The sequence below is a fragment of the Lepus europaeus genome, chromosome 2, assembly GCF_033115175.1.
Source record: "Lepus europaeus isolate LE1 chromosome 2, mLepTim1.pri, whole genome shotgun sequence".
In the NCBI taxonomy this organism is placed as follows: Eukaryota; Metazoa; Chordata; class Mammalia; order Lagomorpha; family Leporidae; genus Lepus; species Lepus europaeus.
In genome coordinates this window covers 138,282,251-138,309,084 of record NC_084828.1, presented here as the reverse complement: position 1 = coordinate 138,309,084, position 26,834 = coordinate 138,282,251, and the positions used below count along the sequence as shown (strand labels likewise).

At 41.6% G+C, this 26,834-nt stretch overlaps 1 protein-coding gene across 1 annotated transcript in view; it reads right to left on the bottom strand.

The window, feature by feature from the left end:
• SLC9A9 (solute carrier family 9 member A9) overlaps positions 1 to 26,834 on the bottom strand; it is a 625,461-nt gene that overhangs the window by 286,522 nt on the left and 312,105 nt on the right. The window contains exon 9 of the mRNA XM_062213558.1: positions 17,423 to 17,511. Coding sequence (XP_062069542.1) covers positions 17,423 to 17,511 — 89 coding nt within the window. The remainder of the gene's footprint in view (positions 1 to 17,422; positions 17,512 to 26,834) is intronic.

Sequence of the window (26,834 nt, the reverse complement as noted above, 5' to 3'; positions counted from 1 at the left end):
TGGTGACAAATGGGGATGCTGGACAATGGGAGCAGGAAAATATAGTTGGGGTAAATATGTTCAGTTTGTCCTGATATTGTCATGAATTGCAGCTGTTACTGAAGTCACTGGGGAACTAGAAGCACACCTACTGTTTTGGCTAAAAAAAAAAATTAAAAGCAGTCACTGTTTGTGCTGTGACATCAGTGGGAACTTCTGATGTAATTTAACATCAAGTGCTTTCTTTTGAAATAGAACTCCTGGGTTGAAGCATTTAAAAAGTGACAGGAAAAGTAACTTTGATGGCATATCATCAGAATGTTGAAGTGCACAATAGAAATGAAACCATTCCTCTTTCAAAAGTAGATCTGATATAGCTAACTCCTGTAGGCTACCACTTAAAGCATCAGAATCCTTAACCAAAGAAAACATTCAGGAAAGAATCAATAACTTGAAGGCCCTTAAAAGGGTTATATTTTTATATATATTTCAAGTTAAATATATATATATATATATATATATATATATATATATATTATGTATTTTTTTCAGGTCAACTTAAAACGAAGTCACTGATGAACATACAGATGGGAGCAAATCTTAAAGGCAGCTTAAAATGCTTATTTTTCTGTCATGAAAGTTGGGATAGCAAACTCTGTGTAAGAAAATCCACCACTATGTACTGCATTTGAACAGAAAGAGAAATGCTGACAGCAGACAGGTAGGGCTGGGCTATAGCCTATCAGGTTCCGCCAGTGATGATCTGGGTGGTAATGGTCACCCTCCAGTTGGACTTTATCCATTCAGGTAGATACTTTTAGGGGATTCGCATTGTGTGATTTGTTTGGGATCAAGCAGCAATGTGCTTTTGGAAACAAGATTTTCTTTGTCCATTACCAAGTAGTCGAATATGTTCCTTATGGTGACATGGAACTTCAGAGTACTTATAACTTATGGTACAATGATGTTTTTCTGGGGTGAGGATTTGGTGAATAGAAGTTATTCTAAGAAGAAAGCTTTGAGAATGTTAAATCTCTTGAGAATGTTAAAGATTCCTTGTACAAATACATATACTATTCGTAGGTAGATTATAACATTAAATACACATTTGATTCTTCTTCATGCCTTTATGCCATTATATATAAAATGCTTCACCTTTGCACAGTTCTGAAAAATGATCAAAGTGAGCCTTAACCTTAGCTTCTAAGACACAGACGTGGTAAGTTGCCTCTCACCTCATCCCTTGTAGAGAAGGCTAATTGCACACTTTGTCAATCAAGAAAAGCCACCTCCTCGACTGATGACATTCAGGATTTGGTTTCAGTTTCCTAAGTCTCAGGGGTATTCTCCAAGAAGGTACTACTTATTGTGGCTCCTGATGATTTTAGGTGGAGGAAAAGTGTGGACATTTTCCTCTTATCTAACATTATCCACAGGATAGACAAGCACAGGATACTACAGGGTCCACTCAACTATGGTGGTAATGCCTTCCCCAGCCTGCCTTTGCTTCAGTCCCTGGGGCTGCCTCTCCTTCCACTGTCCACCTACACTGCTACTGTCACCTGCAATGCGAGGGCCGTCTCACTTCCTGGAGCACCTGCTCTTTCGCTGCTGGCACCTTGAACTTCACATGTGCTTGGCTCCTCGTCTCTGTCTCTTGTGTCTCTCCCCAGTCAGAAGGGGAAATCTTTATTTTTGTGTGTCCAGTGTTTTTCAAGCTGGCCCCCTGGAGTTACTGGGGCCTGCACAAATTCTTCTGAGTTTGCTGCCAAGCATTTTGAGAAAAGGAACAGGTCATTTGTGTTTCCACTGAGACGGGCCTGCCCCATCCCTTCAATTTTACTAATTAGTGCTCCTCTCCTCAGAGTGCAGCTATGCCAGCAGGTGGGTGGCTTAGGAGGGCAAAGTTCATTTCCACAGTGTCCAATAAGAGGATACTGAACTGTAGGCTGTGTCAGACTCCTGATTTGTAGGAATTTTTCTCTTAAGTGTTAGTTGCCCCTTCCAGAGTCTAATTTCCTTCATGAACTCCTTCTTCACACCTAGATCACTACATGCCTGGATCTCCATCACAGATAAGATTCAAATTTCTTCCTTTGGGTTGCTTAGGCCTTGAGCAAATCAAGAACTAGGGACAGGCACATATGATGGTGCCTGTGAACACTGTGAGGTCTTTCTTTCAATGACTTCTACCCAAAAGATAAAGAGCATTTTTAAGGAGTGTTGTTGTTGCCTTATCTATAGGCCAGTGTTCCTGAGTTCTAGAAAAAGCTCACTCACCATAGGAGAGACGTTCCCTTAAAATCAGTCAATGTTTCCCTGGAGGGTTCGATGTTCTCAGACTCGCTTTGTCTCCAGCATATTTGTATGAAGCAAAAGAACCCTATAGACCGCAACTGGGTGCTCTAAAGGCAAGCCCCAAAGCAAATAAATCAGCACAAAGGGGAGAGATGGTGGTGGTTTTCCTGAAAGTTCTTGTAAATTATTAATTTATGCCAGAAATGAGTCAGGCTGCATCGTAAAAATGAATGACTATGACAGCAGCCTGAAGACCACCGTTTGAAAACGGCTGTATAAGAACATAAAAAGTAAGATCTTGCTCCTTTTGTGGCCCTAAGGAAGACCTCAGATGCTACTTATAGAACTTCCAGAAACTTGCTGTGTCAGAACTCAGAAAATGGAAACTGCCAGTTCTCAGCCTATGTGCTAGCTCTGAATTCCTCTCTGCCATGCTAATTCTAGTTGGCTAAGAACTCTTTTGCTCTGACCCTGTGTTACAGGCCCCCACATTATCATTGGAGAAGCATCTTTAGAAAGGAGAGTCAAAAGTGCCAGCACTGTGGCACGGCAGGTAAAGCCACTGCTTGCGGTGCTGGCATCCCATATGGGCACTGGTTCGAGTCCTGGCTGCTCCACTTCTGATCCAGCTCTCCTCTATGGCCTGGGAAATCAGTAGAAGATGGCCCAAGTCCTAGGGCCCCTGCACCCATGTGGGAGACCTGGAAGAAGCTCCTGGCTCCTGGCTTTGGAGTGTCACATTCTGGCTGTTGCAGCCAACTGGGGAGTGAAACAGCAGATGGAAGACTTTCTCTCTCTCTCTCTCTCTCTGCCTCTCCTTCTCTCTCTGTGCAACTCTGACTTTCAAATAAATACATAAATCTTTCAAAAAAAAAAGGAAAGTCAAGTCAAATACCAAGTCAAACTCCTTAAACCCAAAATAGCATTTTTGCCAGTTATGAGTCTCAAGGGCCATGTTTCTTTTTTTTTTTTTTTTGACAGGCAGAGTGGACAGTGAGAGAGAGAGAGAGACAGAGAGAAAGGTCTTCCTTTGCCGTTGGTTCACCCCTCAATGGCCGCTGCGGCCAGTGCACTGCGGCCGGCGCACCGCGCTGATCCGAAGCCAAGAGTCAGGTGCTTCTCCTGGTCTCCCATGGGGTGCAGGACCCAGGGACTTGGGCCATCCTCCACTGCACTCCCGGGCCACAGCAGAGAGCTGGACTGGAAGAGGAGCAGCCAGGACAGAATCCGGTGCCCCGATCGGGACTAGAACTGGGGGTCCCGGAGCCACAGGCAGAGGATTAGCCTATTGAGCTATGGCGGCACTGGTCTCAAGGGCCATGTTTCTACACATCTCTGGGGAAGAAAACCATGGTGTAAATTCAGAAACCTACATCGGCTAAGACAGGATTAGGGATTCTTTGCCAACAGAGAAATTCCTCTACTGTTGATCACATATCTTTCCTCTTCTAGTTTGTCCTTGAAATTTTAATTTGCAAAGAGCCATGCATGCTATAAAAAGGGAAAAGGAACATTTTTTTTTTTTTTTAACAGCTTGGAACCAATGGAAAAATCCATCAGCAACAGCAAGTCACTGGGGTATTCACTGTTGAACTAGGTCCTTTATAGCAGGTTTTCTCCCTCAAGAACATATTGGTCATTGCAGATATCAGGCAACTTCTTTTACAGCAGAACCCAGAACAATTGTGTGGAATGACTTTAGTAAAACCAAATGGTTATTCTCATTTCTCTTTCTGGTACTTCGCTCAGAGGTCTACATCACATCTCTGCTGGGAGGATTCTTTGGATTTTTGAGCTGTGCCTCTTGAAGCAATTTAGTTTCTCTTCTAAAGGAATTTCACAAAGACTTAACACTTTTATCAGATATATTTTCTGTATCTTTCAAACCTCAAAGACATGACATCCTTAAATTCGGCAATCTTCTTTAACAAACACACACTCAGGCACACTTATTCAGCCTTAATGCTTTCTGTGCTGCATCAATAAAATTTAATTAAAATGAGTAGAAAAATTATAGTAATTTCCATTTATCATCCCAAAATGCCATTATGAGACTGAAGCCCTTCATACCTGCACCTATCAAGAGGGTGATAAAACAGTAATGGGCTATTAAAGGGGGTTATGCCATTGCCATCCTTAGAAATTCTAAGGTAATAATGGGCAACCATCTGTCTTAAATGTCATCAAAGCAGGGGCTAGGCCAGCTGATGTCTTAAATTTTATTCAGATAATTTTTCACTATGTATTGAATCAAACCCATCACAGAAGGGCATAGACCATATATATTCATATGTTGACACCCAAGCATTTTTTTCCTAAAAGTAATGGAAATGAGAGAAAGACAGAGAGAGAGCCACAGGAGAAGAGAGCAGAAAAGAGGAGATAGGAGAAGAGAGAGAGAGATACATGAGGGGTTGAGGCTCTATATAATTAAAAAATACAAAGCCATTATTTGGGGGAAAACAATGAAGGGAATTAAGGTTTAGATATGAATGAAGTAACTTCAGGTTTTAGGGGAGTTGAGAAAGGTTAAGAGAAAGCTTTGGAAACTTGCTGGCAAGAAATTTAAAGCTAATTACTCTGGACCACCAAGGTGTTACCCATTGGGCAGAGACAATGGTCTCCCAGCAGGTGACTGTGACACACAGGTTTTCGAGACCTTGAGGAAGCAGCAGAAACAACAGCAGCAACACTCAGTCACCATTAGCTACACATGCTGATAAATGAGCAAAAATGCCAGCAGTGGCCCACTGGGAGAAATTATTGGATACAAGATAAAGAGATGAACAGGAGAGAGAGGTGAGATAGCACCCACCTGATGAAAAAAAAAGAAAAGGCTCTACCTATTAGGGCCCTCTTGGGGCAGTATTAGAGCAGGAAAGGGACAAAGGGAGGGGATGGTGGTCAGCAGGGACAAGGTCAAGATTCACTCAAGGTTCATCATCTTTCATTAAAGGAGACCAGGAAGGGAAGAGAAGTCCAAAGGGAGAAAGAATGGATGAGTGATAAAAGGAGAAAAGCGCAGTGGAAGGGATAAAGACGCTCCAAATGATCAGCATAGTATGCAAAGTTCCATACATTAAAAACTGAGCAGGGAGAGCAGGCACTTGGCCTAGTGGTTAAGATGGCTGTGCCCCCCATCAGAACACCTGGCTTCCAGTCCAGCTCCAACTCCTGATTCTAGCTTTCTGCTAGTACAGACCCTTGGAGAAGCACATGATGGCTCAGGTGGTTGGTTCCCTGCCACCTACATGGAAGACCCGGATGGGGTTCCCAACTCCTGGCTCTGGCCCTTGTCCAGCCCAGGACATTGTGGGCATTCGGCATTTGGGGAGTAAACTAGCAGATGAAATACTTGCTCCCTCCCTACCCCCTTCTGCCTCTCCATCAAATAAATTTTAAAAAGTAGAAAAACAGGGGTGGTTATTTACATTCTAGGCTTGGGAGAAAACTTCACAATAATAGACAACATCTGTTGTCTATTATTCAATTTAAAATTCTTTTAAAAATGTGGAAGGGACATGAATTTGTGTAATAGTTAAGACACCATTTGAGATGCCTGAATTCCATATTGAGTCTCTGGGTTTGGGTCCCAATTCCACTTCCAATACAACTTCCTACTAATAAGCATCCTGGCAGGCAGCAGGAAATGGCTCAAGTACTTGGGTCCCTGGGCCCATGTAGGCAACATGGATTGCATTTCAGGCTCTTGGCTTTTGCCTGGCCCAGTCCTAGCTCTTATGGATATTTGAGAAATGAACTAGAGGATGGAAGATCTTTGTCTGTCTCTCAATTCATTCACTCTCTTTCTTTCAAATAAATAAACAAAACAAAAAGAAAAAAATGAAGAAAAAATATATTATTTTTAAAGAAAAAGTCTATAACTAAATATATAAAATGTAGTAGGAATAATAATGCATGATGACATACAACTCTGTGTGACCTTCTTAACTTCTGTAAGCCTTAAAAATTTTGACTAATAATGATACTTACCTTGCAGATTTTTTGGTAATGTTGATCAGGATAATTTATGTGAAACATATATGGGTAGTACTCAGCACAATATAGTATTCAACAATTGTTGATATTAAAAAATGTAGATAGAACATATGGTTTACTAGAAATGTATACGTGGCCAAAACTGACTGAAGAAGAAAGCTTGAATATTCAACCATATAATAAATTGAAACCATTATCAAACAGTTACTTCTGGAATGTCACAGGCTTTCTAGTAGTTTTTAACAAATGTCTACAAACTCATTGATAGTCCTCCCATCAAAAGGCAGAACGTAATGCTTTCACTGAGTGTGAGCTGTTCTTAGCGAATGGATTCTAGCAGAACGTGGCAGAAGTGACAGTGAAAGCTATAGAGTCTAGGTCATAACGGGCATTGTTTGCTCCTGGCTCTCTCTCTGGGTTCACTCACTTTGGGGGAAAATCAGCTTCCACATCACGAGGACACCCTGAGCAGTCCTGTGGAGAACACATGCTAAAGAACCGAGGCTTTCTGCCAACGGCTGCATGAGTGAGGAATCTTGGAGTGAATTCTCCATCCCCAGCCAAGTCCTCAAGCCCGGCCCAACAGCTTGGCAACAACCTTCTGATTGCTGCTGGGCCAGATTTTCCCGGCAAAGCTGGTGCTTCTGGATTCTGGGCCCTCAAAACCATATGAAATAGTAATACAAGGTTCTTTAAGCTTCTAAATTTGGGGTTAATTTGTTGTGCAGCACTAGGTAACAAACACACCAAATGTTTATAGAGATGGGTTTTGGATCATGGTGCATATCTCTTATTCACTGATATCTGTCCAGGTTGGCCCCTGGGCTATAGAATTGGTTCCTCCTCTCTAAATCATCAAACTTCCTTGAACTTGTCTCCTCCAATAAAATGCCAGGCTTACAAGTTTATCTTTACAATGTCACCTGGCTTGGAAGTTCTGAGGTTAAATTCCTAAGTGCTGGCATATGCTATGATATGTAGACATGTCGTTAAGAGAGTAAGATAGATTATCAGAGAAAACAATTTACATCAACAATTTTCAAGGAGAAGCATGTTTCATTTCCTACTAATCTGTATTTCAACCTGGCCCCAGTGCCCAGAGCATTGAAGGTAGTGGCTCTTGTGGGTGCCAAGCTGTTGTCTATGGCTCATACTATAATACAACTTGGTGGTGGAAGAGAGGCTTCCCAATGAGGGGTTCACAGACAATAATTCTTTTTGGGCACAGAAAGTACAGTGTGTTCTTGCCCTGATGTGGGAGCTCCACTCTCATTAGCATTTAAAAGGGAATACTTATTAGCTGAACTACTAAATGTCCTTTATATAATATAATGGGTTTCATTGAAAAGAATCACCAGCTTAGCTAAGGAGAAATTTAAACACTTTGCCATCATTTATAAATTCAACCCTTCTAAGATGATATTTTTAAAGGTACTTTGAATGAAGGGAAGAAGAAAAGTGGTAGAGAATTTGACAAAGGAAATGTAATTAGAGCAGAAAATAAAGGCAATTCTAGGCTTTATGAAGATATCTTTGATCTTCTCAGAATTCAGGGAGGCAGGGGCATTGTTGCCTACGACACTCTATGTGCCTTGGAACAGGTAACTGGGCTGGAACGTGCTGGCTTTTGTCAAAAGTGATGGGGAAAAATGCACAAAACCATAATCAAAAACCACTGTAATGCAAATCAATAAGGCAGAGATACACTGCAGGAAACTTGCAAAGTAATAGAACTGTACTTGATCTTTCTTTCAATATCTCAGCATTCCTTAGAGATTGCTTTATGCATCTACTCATTAAATTTAAATTAGTGCATCATTAAGGAATTAAATAAACCATTAATTAACATATATTGTTTTTCATTTTTGTTTTTTATCTTGAAATTTTTTAATGGTCATGATTCATTCTTTCATAACTTATTAATTCAGTAAGAATTTATTGAGCTACTAAGTTCAAGGCAAAACTAAATGATAAATTTCCATAAACTTTTCATATAGACCACAATATTCTAAGAAGTTAGATAGGGCAAAAATATATTTAGATGGATGGGCATTGTGGCATAGTGGGTTAAGCCACTGCTTGAAATGCTAGCATCCCATGTCAGAGTGTTGGTTAGAAACCTGGGTGTTCTGGGGCTGGCACTGTGGCATACATAGTTGGTTAAGCCTCTGCCTGCGGCACTGGCATCCCATGTAGGCACTGTTTCGAGTCCTAGATGCTCCACTTGTGATCCACCTCCCGTCTAATGATCTGGGAAAGCAATGGACAGATGTACAAGACGTGGAAGAAGCTCCTGGCTCCTGGTTTCGATTCTTCCCAGCCCTGGTCATCAAGGCCAATTAGGGAGTGAACCAGTGGATAGAAGACCTCTCTCTCTGTCTCTCCCTCTCTTTGCCTATAACTCTGCATCTCAAATAAATAAATATATCTTTAAAAAATTTTAAAAAAGAAAGAAATCTGGCTGTTCTACTTCCAATCCAGCTCCCTAATATGCAAGAGAAAGCAGTGAAAGATGGACCAAATACTTGGATCCTTGTCACCCATGTGAGATAAATAAATGGAGTTTTGGGCTCCTGGCTTTGTCCTGGACCATCCCAGATGTTACAGCTATTTTGAGAGGTGAACCAGCAAATGGAATATCCTCTGTCTGCATCTCCTCCCTCTCTCTGTCACTCTACCTTTCACATAGATACATACATAAATCTTAAACATATATGTATATTTAAAGTCATAGAAGGTTAAGATAAATTTAGACATTATGTATGTAAGGAATATGTTAAAAAGAAATGCAGTGAGGGTTAAGATTGATGTCATTGGGGCTGGCACTGTGGGGTAGCGGGTAAAGCCGCTGCCTGTCGCGCCAGTATTCCTTATGGGTGCTGGTTCGAGACCCAGCTGCTCTACTTCTGATCTAGCTCTCTGCTATGGCCTGGGAAAGCAGTAGAAGATGGTCCAAGTCCTTGGGCCCCTGCACCCACATGGGAGATCCAGAAGAAGCTCCTGGGTCCTGGCTTCAGGTCGGCGCAGCTCTGGCCGTTGCAGTCATCTGGGGAGTGAACCACCAGATGGAAGACCTCTCTCTCTGTCTCTACCTCTCTCTGTAACTCTGTCCTTCAAATAAATAAAAAATAAATCTTAAAAAAAACAATTCTCAGCTCTCTCCCTAACCTATACCAGAGGCCTGACACACCCCTCCCACTTCCCTGAAGCACCCTGGGGGTTCCAGTCATGCTGTTTTACCCCCTGTTCCTGGGACTCACTATGCTCTTTGCCAGCACTATGCTTTTGCGTACTCTTTTTTTTTTTTTTTTTTTTTTGACAGGCAGAGTGGATAGTGAGAGAGAGAGACAGAGAGAAAGGGCTTCCTTCTTGCTGTTGGTTCACCCTCCAATGGCCGCTGCGGCTGGCGCGCTGCGTGGATCCGAAGCCTGGAGCCAGGTGCTTCTCCTGGTCTCCCATGCGGGTGCAGGGCCCAAGCACTTGGGCCATCCTCCACTGCCTTCCCGGGCCATAGCAGAGAGCTGGCCTGGAAGAGGGGCAACCGGGATAGAATCCGGTGCCCCGACCGGGACTAGAACCCGGTGTGCCAGCGCCGCAAGGCGGAGGATTAGCCTGTTGAGCCACAGCGCCGGCCTTGCATACTCTTTTCTCTTTGCTTTTACCCTCACCCCATGAAATCTGCATGATAACCTATTGTGTGCATCCTTCCATATCAGCAATTACCACATGAGGCATGTGGGGATACATGTGTGTGCATGTGTTTGTCTCCTGCTACAACAGGACCTCCTTGGGCAAGAGCCACATCTCATCTGCCTTTGTTTCCCTGACCCCTGGCATGGGGCCTGCCATGCAGCCACTGTAGTGCTTGGTACACACTCAGCACCTGCTTGAACTGAGAAGCCGGGAAGCCTTCGGTTGCTCCCTGGGAGGTTGAGTAGCAGAGACAGCAGGTTTGTATTCTCCACCCTCAGTACGCAGGTGGCATCAGAAAAAGCCATTGCAGTCAGTCACTTGGGAGCTGAAAGTTTTTCCAAGAAGAAACGTGCAGCCCTTAGTGTGAACATTTTCATCCCAGTATGAACCAGGCACCTTTTGGTTTTTGATCGTCTCATCCTTGGAGTTGATTTGACAACTTATTAAAATGGTCTACCAAAAGATTTTGACTCAAGATCAATGGCCAACATTGATCTCTCTTCTCATCTCCATGCATTGCAATCTCTAAACAAGTGATCCTTGTTCAAACATGGAAGGACAGAGACAAATATTTCATACTCTATGTCAAGGTCCAGAATATTAGGTGTAGAATATGATCCTTAAAAACTATTATTCTAGGGGAAGGTGTTTGGTGCAGTGATTAATCCAGTGTCTGGGATTGAGTCCTGGCTCCAGTCCTGATTCTGGCTTCCTGCAAATGTGTATGTAGGGAAGTAGCAGTTCATAGCTGAAGTATTTGGGCCCCTGAAACCCATGTGGGAGACCCAGATGGAACTCCCAGCTCCTGGCTTCCTCTCCACCATTCCTTAGATGCTCAGGGCATTTGGGGAGTGATTCAGTGGATGGAAGATCTCTCTCTCTCTCTCTCTCTTCGTCTCTGTCTCTTTGCCTTTTAAACAAAGAAAAATTAAGAAACAAAACTAGTCACTTAGTTCTATTTTATAGATGAGAAAGCTCCACCAATAACAGCAGAGATGGAGGAAAATCCAGGTTTCTAGACTCTCAGTCAAGTGTTTTTTTTTCTTTTCCTGCAACATAATCTTGCCTCTCCCAAATCCTTTTCTTGAATTTTCTTACAAAGTCATGCACAGAACATCTAGTTTGGCTCCCACTGTCTATTTTTTTTATTGGAAATTTAAATTTGGATTTGCATTGCTGTTTTTCCATTCAATGGTGATAAACACTAAAAATATCATCTGGAGAAAAGAATGGAAATAAAATAAGCATCTGGAAAGAATGCGCTATAATGAAGATGTCTTTGTTCACCCATAAACACTAGACAAAGGGGCTGGCTTTTCAAAAGCAACTGCATGAAAACATCTTTGTCCAGGCCAACCTGTGTGTGGTGTGTATTTAAGGGAAAACTTAAAATGCACTGAAAATCGGTAGGTTTTTCAAAGATGATGGAATGAAACATAAGGGAAATGACTGATTATTTGAATTAGGTAAAAGTATAACAAAGAGAGCCAAGCATTTGCACTTCCATCTATGCAATCAAGGTTTGATGAGTAAAGTCATATTAATCCCCACAATTGCTTCTATCCCATCTATTAATGAAAGAATATTTAAAAAGAGAAAAAAATCCTTTGAACCACAAAATTAAAAAATGTGAATTTGAAATATGCCACTTGTAAACTTTGGCATATCCTCTAACATGTTGTCCCTTCTTTACTGTATCACCCCCATCATCATAACGAAAATACTGTTACTTCTCTCACCTTGGATAAGGTCTTCCCTTTGGCCCCACTTCTCCCTCCAGTTACCACTCAATTTCCCTGCTCCTCTTCAAAGAAAAACTCCTTTGAAAGACTTGTCAATCCATCATGCTTCCAGTTCCTTTTCTCCTGATCCCTTGAACCCACTACAGTCAGGCCTTTACACCACCTTGCCACCAACATTCTTATCAGTGTCATTGATGATACTCACGCTCTTCCCACCTGAGATGTCAGCAGCATTGGGCACAATTCACCATGTACCTTCTTGAGACACACTCTCCCTCTGACTTCTAAGACCCCTTGTTTTCTGGAGTTTCTTTTCCTTACTCTGTCTCCCTTGCTGGTTTCTAACCTGTTAATGTTGGAGAACCTCATGGCTTAGTTTCTGGATCTCCAGAACTCCAGAACTCCTTTTGAGGTCCCATCCAGCCCCTAGTTCTCTATGCTATCTCTGTGCTACTGACTCAGAATTATATTTCTAGGCTAGACCTTGCTCCTGAACTCCAGAATTCTCAAACTGCCTACTCAGCGGTTGCACTTGATTGTCTTATACACATTCCAAATTTAGCAGGTTGATCCTGAGTTCCCCAAATCTGTTACTCTTGAAGTTTCCCCTGGCTAATAATGACACTTCCATTCTTTCAACACTAAATCATACCATGCACATACATGACTGTACTTAAAAGTCCCTAGGGGTCATCCAGCATTGTTCAGGCTCTCCAAGACCTGTACATTGCCACTGCTCTGGTTTTGTTACTCATACTCTCTCCTGGATCATTCTGCCCAGCCACATTTGTCCCCCTGCTAGGGGGACCTTTATATTTGTCACTGCCAGTTTCTTGGAAGCTCTGTCCCAAATGTCTACGTGATTCCCTCTTCTATTTCCTTAGACATCATCTTCTCACTGGGACCTTCCATGACCACCTGAGCTTAAATTGCAAGGCTGCCTCATATACACTTCTAGCTTCCTTCCTTGCCTTATTATTGGCTTAATGGCTTATCACAAGCACATCATATATTTTGCTAATTTATTTTGATTATCATAAAAGTCTTCTACTGAGGATATTTTTACTCACTGTTACATCCCCAGCACTTGGAACAGTGGCTGTCACAGACTAGGCTCTCAAAAAATATTAGTTCAATGAATGAAAGTAATAAGTGATAATAAGAGCTATCTTTTAAGTACAAAGAAAGTAAATGAGATAAGTACTTAGTACATGTTAATGCACAATAAAGGTAGGCTATTTGCATTTATATAATATGCCCATAGGTATCGGTTAGAAATAATTTTTAAGTGGGAACTATGGGAAGGGGAGGAGAAATTCTAGTTAGAAGGGAAGGTCTGGAAGCACACGGTTTCACAAGTCAGCTTCAGGCAAAGTAAAGACAGCTAATGGAAACACCTGGAATTTGGTTCAGATGGGCTGCACTCAGGCCTACCTAAGGGTGAGGGGATGAGGGAAGAAGGGGGTGAAAGGTAGGCTGGGACTTGTGTGAGTGGGCTCATAGGGTCTGTGTATTGTGCTCTGAATGTCTTGGGTGAGAACACGGGGCGCCTATGTCCATCCTGAGTATCCCTACAATGCTTCAGGTAAGTCTGGGCAGGAGGGCAGGGCTTGCAGGTCTGTCCATCTCTAGGACGAGAAGTGCACATCCGCAATCAATGAACCACTGCACACTGGGGAAATGGACTGCCACATGTGTTCATCTGCTGTTTGGCAGAATGCTTTGGTGTTTCAAATTTAAATCTTTGTTGTGAGTAATAGTATGACAGTGTCTCTATTATGCTGCTTTTTTACCTCACACATAGTTTTTTTAATATGTTGGAGCAAAAATTAATTCATCTACATCTAGGGGGTCCTGATAATTTGCAAAATGTATTTTAAAGTAAAAATGCACTTTTAAGGAGGCACTCTAATTCTTGAAGCTATAAAGGATATATAATTATCAATAGGTTTTAGATCCAGATAGCTAGTTGATTAGCTGGTGTGAGACACACTTGATGAATAAAATTCATCTGTAAATTGTATCACTTGTATTTTACAACACAAAGTTCATTTACAGAGATTTTCCCTAGACTTCACTAATTGACTTCATAGCTTGTCCTGGGAAGAGAGGCAAAGAGATTGTGTAATTGCAGGTCCTCCTATAGACAGCATGAACCCATTGTGGGAAGATGCACAGGTAGATACTGAGCCTGGCAGCCATGGGATGTTTTCCAAGCCTTTCCTAGTTTGAGAAGTGCATAGTAGCAGTCTCTATATTCTATGCCTCAGCATTTCTCTACAATTTGTAGTTGGTTTCCCATGTGCCATTTGAATCCTGCTTGCTACACTGGTATAGATGTGACCAAGGGTCTCTGCTCTATTTATTTCAAAGTGGTGACCTCAGCTTCTATATTATGGAGAATGCGCTATATATGTAGATATATATACAGATATGCATGTGTGTATAAATATGTATACTGCTATGTATGCATATATTATGAGAGGACAAAGAAATAAAAAACATACAGATCTGAGTCAGAACAGCAATGAGGAAAGAGTTATCCTTCATTATTCTCCGAGCTACCATGTTCCAGGTGCCCAGGAAAGAAGCCTGTAGGGCAAACAGGGAATGGGGTAGGCATTGAAGAAGGAACTTGTAAAAATCTGCTTTCTTAAAGGGTAGTGCTATCCGATGGATCCTGGCAGCCCATCAGGGAGTTCTTGTCAAGCCATTCAGAGGGAGAACAGAAGGCTGTGGGGCACTGATTTTGGTTTGTCTCCCCTAGGTGCTGGGCTGCTGTCTCACCATGAGATGAGTTGTCTTTGAAGTTCTGCAGAGCAGTCTAGAGAGCATGACTTAAAAGTGCAAGTCCCTAAACAGGGTTCAGCTTCCCAGAATACAAATGCTCAGAAAACCAAAAGAGGCCAGGAAAAAGCAGCCCAAGACATTTCCCTGTAAGCCCTGGAGAATGCTAGTTGTCTCTGTAATTAAAAGGATCCTAGAAGATTCTATATTAGGGATTTCTGAGTATTGGCATCAGTTTTTTTTTTTTTTAATATTTATCTATTTACTTGAAATTTAGCATTACACACACACACACAGAGAGAGAGAGAGAGAGAGAGACAGAGAGAGAGAGAGAGAGGTCTTCCATCCACTGGTTCACTCCCCAAATGGCTGCAACAGCTGGAGCTGCACTGATCTGAAGCCAGGAGCCAGGAGCTTCTCCTGGGTATCCAATGAGATTCCAGGGTTCTAAGGACTTGGGCCATCTTCTACTGCTTTCCCAGGCCACAAGAGAGCTGGATCAGAAGTGGAGCAGCTGGGACTTGAACTGGTACCCATATGGGATGCCGGCACTGCAAGTGGCAGCATTACCTGCTATGCCACAGTGTCAGCCTTGTGGCATGTTTTTAGGGTTTGTTTTTGTTTGTTTATGTTTTTATTTTGTTTTTGTTTAAAGTTTCTGTAGTTGCATTTTGTGATTCTCTGAAGCCATTTGAGGTGATAGGCAGAGGGGAAGGGTGATTGTGCAGAGTGTCTGGGCAGATGGAGGTAGGGTCAGATCCAGCTGAACTTGGCGCATGACAAAGAGAGGGATGAAAGCAATAGCTACTTTAGAAAGCTTTAAAGCAAGCCTTCAAGAGCTCCTAGCTAAGAATTCTTGGCTATGTCCAGGTTTTGCTCTGGTGTCACTTTTGCTTTCTCCACCCTACTGCCCGAATATCACATCACATGTTCTCAGCACTGTTGGACATATTATAGGAGCCTCTCTTCTTGTATTCACAGTTTGGGATAACTTTCACCATCCAGTCCAATTCTTCATCATTCCCTATATCCACGCTTCCTTGTCCTATAACTTTGCAGCACTCTCCCATAGTGGGTCATGGGCTTAACTAGCCTCTAAACTTTGGGATTGAGTCATAGATTTAGATATTTAGGATATGTGATACAAGCAGAGGCTTGTTCTTCTGTTAGGGGAATCAGGACAGACACATGGTATTGGTAAAGGTGCCCCAGCCAAGCCTACCCTAGAATAAAGCCCACAATAAACACACAGATACTTGAATGAGATCAGTTATACTCAGCTCAAAACTGCTTGACCTTGCAGGTATATGATATGTAAATGTGTACTGTTGGGTTCCATTGTAATTGTATGAGTCTTTATTATACAGCAAAAACTGATACAAATGCCGTTCTCTCCATGATTCCATGGCTACCGGAGTGATATTTCTAAAACAGCACTTCTAAGACCCCTTAATAATTTCTTGTAATGAGCCAAATTGTGTCCTCCACCCCATCTCTCCAATTTATATTTTGAAGTCCTAACCCTTAGTACCTCAGAATGTGACTTTTTTGAGAAATGGAGTTGTTCCTAATGTAATTAGTTAAGATGAAATCTTAGTGGAGTGGGGTGGGCCCCTAACCTAACATGGCTGGTGTCTTATTAACAAGGCGAGCATTTGGAGATGGCCACACAAGAAGTGAGCATGTGGGAACATGAAAGCAGAGATCAGGATGATATGTGTGCAATCCAAGGAACACCACAAATTGGCAGAAATCTGAAAGTGAAATAGAACAGATTCCCCCTTGCAGCCCTTAGAAGGAATTGATCCTGCCAATAAGCTGATCTTAGACTTCCGGCTTCCAGAACTGGGAGACAATGCATTTCTTCATTACCTTTAGGATAAAGTCTAAATTTCTCCACCAGGTACATACGTCCTTCGTAAGTTGGTCCACGGCTGTTATGCATGGTCCCGCCCCTCCTTCCTTCATTGTAGCCCATGTGCTTACCCCCTCCACTAGCCACACTGAACTATTTACAGAGCTTCAGTCAACCACTGAAGAGACTTGGTCAGTGTTGATCCCTTGACCTCCAAATGCCTTTTTTGCCATCTTCCATCACCCACTAGTCCCAAATCTTCACCTAGTTAACTTCTACTTGCAGTTCATCCTCCAGATTGGACATCAGCTCTGGAAACATTCTCTTGACCATCCCAATCCAAAATCTGAAACAACGCTCCACTAAATGCTCCCCACATGCTCTACTCAGATATTTGCACTACAGTACTAGCACACTGTGACTGTGTGTTCATTACACAACTACACATCTATCTTCTCATCAATGAACTCTTGAAGGTTGGGTCATATATAATCTGTCTTTGTATTCTTGGTACCTTGCACAGTGCTTGGCCCTGAGTTGCTGCAGAACAAGTGTTTATGGGAGGAATATATATATATATGTGTGTGTGTGTGTGTGTGTGTGTGTTCATGGGAAAATATCCAAGCAAATGTGTTCTTGGTATAAGGGGGAAACTTTCTGCTTGTGTAACAACTGGCAGTTGAGTTTGCTTGGAAGCAAAAGTACCCAATTAAAGACCAAACATGACTTCCTTATTCCTCCTCATTTCCTTCTCTCTCTATAACTACCCCATCTTACATGCTTTATAATGCTTTTAGATGTAAGTGACGGTGAATTATTACTGACAGTAGGCCTTTCATCTTCAAGACTGACAGTCCATGGTCCACATCTCTCAGGAGGGACTGTTATAACTATATTTTTGCTTACCAAGAGAATTGTTAATGGTTATCCTGGAGGGAAAAAAAATCTATAAATATCCAACCCATAATGAAGCCTTAAGCTTACTTTCTCCCTTTAGGAATGAAATTCTTTCTGGGTGCACTGCCAGAATCACTACATAGCCCAAACACCGAGGAACGAGAGCTTTTACCTGTTTAGTCCTCATCTTGGAATCCGATGACAGATTGTTGTAGGTATAATGTGCCTGTGTGACTCCGCAGAAGAGAACAGCGACTATCCCTGAAATTCAAAAACAGAGCCGTTACAACCAGTTCCCTTTCTCATGGATGTCAAAGGCTATGGCTCTATGACTCTCCCCATTGGAAAATAGACTTGGTATCAGTAGAATTAAAACTGCTGGTAATTATTATAAGGATACTTGGCTAAATCTTGCTACTTCCTTTAAACAGGGATCTCACAGGGCTAAACATAAAGGAAAGCAGATGTAGGTTCTTGAGAAAACGAGTAGATTCTTCCTGGAGAGAAACGATTCCCTGGTGCTGGGTTAGGAAAGTTGTACTTGGAAACATGCTTACTTCTTTTTTTTTTTTTAATTTTTTATTTATTTATGGCACTTGTGCCATCTTCCACCTTCTTCTGAGACTTATTAGCAAGAAGCTGGTTCCAAAGCTAAGCAGCTGGGATTTGAACAAGAACTGTGTCTGCTTAGCCCACTGTGCCACAATGCTGACTCCCTCCTTGAGAATTTCTAATCCAAATATGAGTGTCCTTCAAAGAATTCATGAAAAAAAGGAACTGTAAGATAAATTTGTTTTGGTGGAAAGAATTTTTGAAATCCATATGTAGATTTTTTTTCATGATAAGCATATTCCATGAAACCTTTCAAGACTCCTTAAATGTATGGATTTTAAATTTTTTGTACCAATAATGAACTTATAGTTTAATTCCATTTTCTGTAAACTTTCTGTAGTACTATCACATTTATGAATGAATTGGGCAAGTATTGGATCAATGATATTTTTCTTAATGGGGCTATCACTGAACAGATAGGATTTCTTATAGGAAATTACACTCCATTCAGAAATATTCAAGCATGGATATCTTGGACATAGTGAGCTGTTACTGTATCTCTCTGGTAACAGATCAGTAATCCAATATGGCCTCTTTTATAATAGAAACTTTGGCAAGTCCTAAGGAAATTTTCTGTGTCACCGTGAGTGTTTGAGCTTCTGTGGTATAAACAGGAGGCATAGTTTACAAGAGTAATACTGTAACATTTTTTTGAAATACAGTGATTTTTCTTAAATTATAATCAAGGCAAATAATTTTTAATCGTGAAAACAGAATATAAGTTTCTGAGAAGGAAAGCACTCATGAGGATTTTCAAACATTAAGAACTTGGAAAAATTATTTCTTTAAAACTAAATTTATTTCAATGCATACTTTTAGAGTTTAATTATTAATATTGATAACATTTTGCTTTGGTATTTTTGACACTGAAGAAACTAAGTAAAATATTTTAATTTCTTAGTTATTGAAAATATACTTAGTTTTTATGAAGTATTATAATATCACCTCAAAATTGATGATGTCTTAATGCATTTCATTTGTTGAATTATTCATTGAAATATGATTAAAGAGTACATTGTACTTAAAAAAAGGGGGGGGGGCAGAGTGGACAGTGAGAGAGAGAGAGAGAGAAAGGTCTTCCTTTGCTGTTGGTTCACCCCCCAGTGGCCGCTGCGGCCGGCGCACCGCGCTGATCCGAAGCCAGGAGCCAGGTGCTTCTCCTGGTCTCCCATGCAGGTGCAGGGCCCAAGCACTTGGGCCATCCTCCACTGCCTTCCCGGGCCACAGCAGAGAGCTGGACAGGTAGAGGAGTGACCGGGACAGAATCCGGCTCCCCGACCGGGACTAGAACCCGGTGTGCCAGTGCTGCAGGCGGAGGATTAGCCTATTGAGCCGCGGTGCTGGCTGGACTTGGAAACATATGAACAAAACACTGTATGGTCAACTCTGGGTTTCCCACAGCTAGTGTCAATGACTTTGCTGCGTGAAATACTAAATATTGGCATATTTGCTCAACACATTTGCTTCCTCCTATGTACCTTGGAGAGCCTGAACCGGCTTAGTACTAAGTTGTCATACCACAACTTAGCACTAAGTGTCATGATTCACATATCCAGGTCATCTACAAGGGTTTTGTTGCTCCTGCCAATGGTCCCCTTTGCCAAGGAGAAAGGGAAGTCCTTGTTTGCTCCCATGCCTCCTTCGCAAAGCTTGGTGCTTGGTCTTTCTGCAGCATACCCTACACACACACTCCTGGAAGGGAAGCGGCACTGCTCTTGTGTTCTTCCTACCAACAGTGGGCTCCTGGCTGCTCCTTGTCCTGCTACAGGATTTATTTCTGAAACCACACTGTTCCCAGGTCTAAAAGCTCCATAAAGTCACAAATAACACTAGATGCTCTCTGTGGGTACAGGAATAGCATCCATGGGGCAAATGCATTATTTGTCCCTGGGCTCTGTTTTATTCTGTGTTATTGTCTCTGGGTAAGGGTGGAAAAGTGGTGGAAGCTACAGTCTACTTTGGTTTTAAAGATTAGATTAATTATGGGAAATTGGGCATAATGGAGGGCTTTGGGAAAAGTGCACAATATAAGTATTCCTCAACTCAGATCAAGGGGATTGAATTGAATTTTAAGCAGCAGTCTCTTTCCAACTAAAAACACTCATAAATTAAATGCTGATGATTCTTAAGAGTATAGAGATATGTGAACTGAATACTGACATTTCAAATGAATCTGCAATAAAGAATTTTAAAGACTTGAGCTTATCTTTTTTATATGTAGACTATATGCCTCTATTTTCACGTGGTTGTATTTCAGGTTGGCACTGGATAAAATATTGCTAAGACATATCTACATAACACAAGTACATAAACATTTACAGAACTTATTTCATTTTAATATAACACTATAAATTTTAAATAAAAGGATAAAAACAAGTAGGAAACTTTGCCAAGAAATACACATTCGGTGAAATTTTTGACAGTTTTTTGGATAACTTTTCAATTCCTTAGCATTTCTTCAAAAATTCTAAGAAAAAAGTGATTACAAAATACTATTTTTCACTCTTCACAGAATTATTGCTAAAAAAAAAAATGACAAGCAGGGAAAGTTTTAGGATGTTGAAGTACCTTCAGTACTTTGAGGCACTGGAAGTATTACACCATAGGTTGTTTTGGTATCCAGTGTTTCTCTTTATTTAAGAATGCAATTTACCTGTTCTTGTTGAGACTGTAGTCTGCTGGGGTTTCTGGGTGATGGCTAGCTAGCCACACTGTTCTGGGGGACCATTTTAGCTTAATCTTGGATAAAAGGGCAGCTGTGTGTGGGTAGTGAATAAAGCCAAAGAATAAATAACAAAGAAGTGTTACAAGGCATAGGGAAGGGATTAAGATCAATTGACTACCTCCTGTGGGCCAAGAATCATGCTAGCTTCATTTCCATTTTCTTTTTATTGCACCGATTTATTATCTCATAACAGCCTACAGTAACTGGGTAGCCCTTCCCCCTGACTTCCTCTTTTCAGTAACGGTATTTCCATTCTTCCTGCTGCTCAGGCCAAAACTTTGGGATCACCTTTACTTCTCCTCTCACTGTACAATGGCAATCTTGTTGCCTTGTTCTTCAAGACTTACTCTGAATCCAACACCCTGCTCAGCCCCTCCAACCCAGTAACTTTTATCCAATCCATTATCACAGCTTCCCAACTTGCCCTCTCTCCCCAATAGTCTCCAGATTTATTCTTCCCCTAACAATAGTGATTCTTTTCATAGTATTTATTTGAGAGGGTGGGAGTGGGGAATGGGGAGAGAGAGAGAGAGAGAGAGAGAGAGAGAGAGAGAAACTCCCTTGTACTCTTCACTCCTTAAAATGTCTGCAATGGTCAGGGCTGGGCCAGGCTGAAGCCAGGAGCCAGGAACTGACTCAATCCAGGTCTCCCATGTGGTATCAGAGACTTAAGTACTTAAGCCATCAACTGCTGCTTTTTAGAGTGCACAATAACATGATACTAGATTTGGAAGCAGGGCCGGGGCTCAAACCCAGACACTCCGATGTGGGACGCGAGTGTCTCAAGTGACATCACAACTTCTACGTTGCCACCTGCCCCAATAGTGATTCTTTAGAAATAATTCAGTTCATGTTATTATTCTGCTCCTGACTTTGGTATGGATTCCCATGCCTTGAAAGGCCCTGCAGGATCTGATCTCACACTTCTCGCCTCCTGATCCTCCTTGACCTCATGGAATGCATGCCCCCTCGGCTCGCACCGTCCTCCCTGAGAGTGTTTCACTGCAGGACCTTTGCCCTCTGGGTCCTCCTTTTTGGGAAGCTTTTTCAGATATCCACATGCGTCTCCTTCCCTCACATAACTGTCCAGATGTTACCTTAGCGCACAGGCCTTCCCTATTCACTCCATAAAGATTCTCCTCCTCATTCTCTACTTGATTATTCTGCTGTGTTTTTCCCCATATGGTTACCCCCTCCTAATATTTCTTATATTTATCTGTTTATTTCTGCCTTCTCACACTGTAATGAAAAGCTCATTGAGGGCAGAAAGCCCCACTGGTCCTTAACCCTTATTAGTACAGGGCACAAGGTAGGAACTCCATGATTATTAGTAGAATAAATAAACATTTTATCCTTGTAAGACACTAAAGTAGTTTGCTAAAGGTCATCCTGAAGGTAGCCAAGCTTAGATTCAATTTTCCAGACTCCCTAGGCTTTGTTGCCTGTATTAGACCATTCAAGAATGTTTTAAGACCTCTTAGGTGATTGAAAATAAATCATTTCTGATATCCAAAGCAAACAGAGATTTGAGGATGAAGAATATGCATCTGAGCTGGCTGGGTTTGGTCATTTCAGTATATTTTTCCTAGTGACTCTATTGGGTTTTGTTTCCTTGCCTCCAGTAGAGCACTAACAGGCCATGTTCAAGCTCAATACTTTCTGAGCTTTCTGAGCACAGATACATCATGTAAACAACAAGCGATGAAGACTGTGCCTATATGACAAGAGGCTCAGGGTTGTAACCACACAGTTGATCCGACCTTTAGTATTAGTATACATAACCATAATTCTATTGCTTGGCAATTGATGAAATCACACAGATTGCTGTAACCAGAGGACTTTACAAGCCACATACACTGAAAATGTCTCGTCTAGACACATCCATCATGTTAGTTTTCTCTCACTCACAGTGTTACCTTTTGCAGTTTGAGTTACCCATGGTAAACTGCATCACCAAAATATGAGGTGGAAAACTCTAGAACTAAACAATTCATGAGTTTTAAGCGACTTCTATTACACTATATTTTTACAATTGTTCTGTTCTATTAACTATTGCTGTTAATTTTTATTATGCCTAATTTATAAATGAAACTATCATAGGCATATATGAGGGGTCTTCAAAAAGTTCACAGAAAATGCATATTATGAAAAGTTATCCATGTATTCCAAAATGTTTTCACCATAATAAATTTATCCCTGAATTCTATTTTCCATGAATTTTTTTAACTCTCTTCATATGTATAGAGTTCCATACTATCCACAGTTTCAGATGTGCACTGGGGGTCTTGGAACAGATCCCCTATACGTGAATGGTAACTACTATATTTATAAAAATTTTCTGCCATAGAAAACGCCAGCTGGCAGTTTTCTACCAGCCAAATGTAGATTTTAGTTGTCATGTTTCAGCATACCCATGCCTGCTAATACTGGTTGGGCTCCCGTTATGTGGGGTTGTGTACAACTCTCTTACATGTGCTGGATCTCATGTGGAAGAAAGGTGGTATTGGGCAAGTGTCCTTGGTGTCAGTCATCAAACCAGTGTCTCAGCCTCAAACCACAGGCTCTGGGATCCTGGCACTGGGGCTCCACGAGCCGTGTTTCCTTTTTTTCTTTTTTAAGATTTATTTATTTATTTGAAAGGCAGAGTTAGAGAGAGAGAGAGAGAGAGAGAGAGAGAGAGAAAGTCTTTATCTGCTGATTCACTCCCCAAATGGCTGCAGCAGCCAGAGCTGGGCCGACACAAAGCCAGAAGCTTCTTCCAGGTGTACATATGTGCAGGGACCCAAGGACTTGGGCCATCTTCTACTGCTTTCCCAGGCCATAGCAGAGAGCTGGATTGGAAGTGGAGCAGCCGGGACTCAAATTGGCACCCATATGGGATGCCAGCCCTGCAGGTGGCGGCTTTACCTGCTATGCCACAGCACCAGCCCCATCCAGCCATGGATCCTTTTGCCGGTGCTATTGGGTTCTGCCAACAAGAAGTCTCACAGAGAGGCTGGACAGCAAGAGAGGAGGGACAGACTTGCTGCTTACTGTTTGCTCATCTGGTAGCTGCAGCTCAGTGATGCTTCCTCACCATGGTTCTGACAGCTGGATCCAGCTTCTTTTCCTGTTTATTTTTGTTTTCTTCTACAACATCAGCCTCATGGCATCTCTCAGAGAAAGCAGCTGGATCTCAGCCCAGCAGTTCCCTCTCAAGTCCTTCTACATTCATTTCCCTTTGTTTGTGTAGTCCTGGGGTTCACATGCACTCTCTGTAATCACTGTCTGTTTGCTCACTGCCCCCTGTTTTGCTTCTTCAGCTCTCTACCACCTGTTCTCCCAATTCCCTGAGTTATGCTCTGCCAGCAGCCACGTGGTTTCCCTTTTACTACATGAATCTTGACTGGTACTCTCTTCTGGGGCCCTTCTTACTCCAAGTGTTGATGATTCTCTGCTACTGGGAAATAAGATCCACTCATATCTGCCCTATTACAAGTGAGACAAAGGGGGTCACCAATTGCAGGTGAGATATTATGCCAAGTCCCAGAAGACTGGGCTAATGATCTTTTCAATCCTACCTATGGTTGGAATTGATATATATATATTTTTTTGACAGGCGGAGTGGACAGTGAGAGAGAGACAGAGAGAAAGGTTTTCCTTTTTGCCGTTGGTTCACCCTCCAATGGCCGCCGCGGTAGGCGCGCTGCGGCCGGCGCACCACACCGATCTGATGGCAGGAGCCAGGTGCTTCTCCTGGTCTCCCATGGGGTACAGGACCCAAGAATTTGGGCCATCCTCCACTGCACTCCCTGGCCACAGCAGAGAGCTGGCCTGGAAGAGGGGCAACCGGGACAGGATCGGTGCCCTGACCGGGACTAGAACCTGGTGTGCCGGCGCCGCAAGGCGGAGGATTAGCCTATTGAGCCGCGGCGCCGGCCGGAATTGATATTTTTTAAAAAGTGTTGTGAGTTTGAGCCTTTAGATTTGTTGGGGACAGTTACAGGTTAGGCCTAGAATTATAAAGGAAGCATAGCACAGACTCAGACATCTGTCTTCTATGGTGGGCAAGCCTACAATGGAGTGGCTACCTTACGATGTGAAAAATCTCCCCACCTTCTGAAAAGTTTGTGCTGATTCATCATCAGCCAGAACTCTTGTAGAAAGGATTCTTCTTAGAGTGGAAATTGGGATTCCTCAAATGCTGTGCGATTGTCATTTTCCTATGAATTATTTCATTAATTCACTAGGATTAACACTTCAATTTAATCTTTTTTTAAAAGTCCAGAACAAAGAAGCCATAGTTTGTCTACACAAAATCTTTAGAATCTAGACAGTACAATCTCCTCAATAAGCAAAGATTAAATTTATAGACATTCAATATTCTTTCAATTTTAGACAACTCTTCCAAAGTAAAATTTGAAGGCATAATTATCATATCTTGTACTCATCAAAACTCATTTTTAAAAACTATGCTTTGAAGCTTCAAGACAAATTCAGGAAGTCTTCTCTGGGTATGAAAGGATGTTCCTCAATCTCTAGACCACAAACTTCCAGGTCTTGGGACATGGGAAATGGTAAATTCTGATGTTTCCACCTAAGCTGCAGAGGCAGTTCACCCCTGGGATGCCCACTTCCTTTCATCTTTTCTCTTCCTGCTGTTTCTCACCCATCTGTCTTGCCTGTTTTCATCACTTTCAGGCTGCACTTAATTTACAGGTTTTATCACAGGCTTCTCCATACATCAGAAGCCCCTTGACTCCATCTGGAAGCTCAACTTTGGGCCAAGAAATCTGCACTAAGGAAGAGAGATTACCAGTCTCTACCCAGTGCTCCTCAAATGTTAATAATGTACATTTGACAAACCAGATAATCTGGGGAACTTGTTAAAATGCAGATTTTGTTTCTGTAGATTTAGAGTAGAGCTCCAAATTCTCCATTTTTATGCTATCAGGGGATGTCTATGCTGCTGGTCCTTTGGACCACACTTTCAGAAAATGAGTCTCTGACCAACAGTCTGACACTAAGTATCAACTCGTGCTTGCTAAAAATTGGCCTTGATCTTCTCAAGTCCTGAAGACTTGGTGTGTTCTCAGCTCTTTAGCACCCTGGAATAACAACAACAGTTTTTGTCTCCCTTTTTCTTAGCTTATAAAAGTCTTTTTCTAACTTCGAAAAGTATTTTAAAACCATATCTATATCTATATACCTATATCGATATATATATGCACATATATATATATATGAATGTCCAATACTCAAGCTAACTCTTGAAATTCTAGCACTTCACATTAGAATCGTCTAAGTTTCTGTGTGTATATAGTTCTGCTTTTCTTTCTCAGAATTGGCCTGGTTCTATGAAGCAATTTTAGTCTCAAGTTTAAAACTTATTTTCTTTTAATCCAAGCAATACTAGAATGTCAAAGAAATTACTTACATGGAATAAAAGTTTTGACATATTTAACCATTACACAGTTCAATAAATATTCCCTCCAAAGTAAACAAATCACAATTATTTGATCATGTTAGAAAAAAGTGATACATTTTACTGCAGTGTTATAAGATTAGAAATTAATACAAAGGTATAGTTAAATAAGTATATCCACTGGAGATATTATGCATTCTTCTGAATAATATTGGGATTGAAGATGAAATAAGATTTGAAATTTTATCTTGTTTGGAAAGAAATGAGAAGTGTATACTACATTCCCTGTTAATGCCAATGGGATAAAAACCAAATGATTACTTAGAGGAAATTTATAGCCTTACATGCATTTTTTTAGGGGAACAAAAGATAGAAAATAAATGAGCTATTTGTCTCAAGAATATAGACAAGAGACATAAAAGTTAACACAATGTAACTAGAATAAAACAATTTGTAAAAATGAAAAATCAGCCAAAGAGAACATATAAAAAAGTAGAGTTGGTCATTGAAGTCAAAAGTTGTAAAATAATGGTGTTCTATGCCTTTTAGACCCTGGGGTCTCTCCTATCTCCGTCCTTCCCAGCTGCTGTTCTTGGGCTTTGATGCAGGTATAAAAGGGGTCAATGGCCAATGGACTCATCCTTCCAAGGCTCAGTTTCTTCATGTGGCTGCCACTCACCTATCTGACTGGTTTGTTCTGAGTATAAAGTAATAAACTAGGGGGCCAGCGCTGTGGCGCAGCAGGTTAACACCCTGGCCTGAAGCACCGGCATCCCATATGGGTGCCGGTACTAGTCCTGGCTGCTCCTCTTCCGATCCAGCTCTCTGCTATGGCCTGGGAAA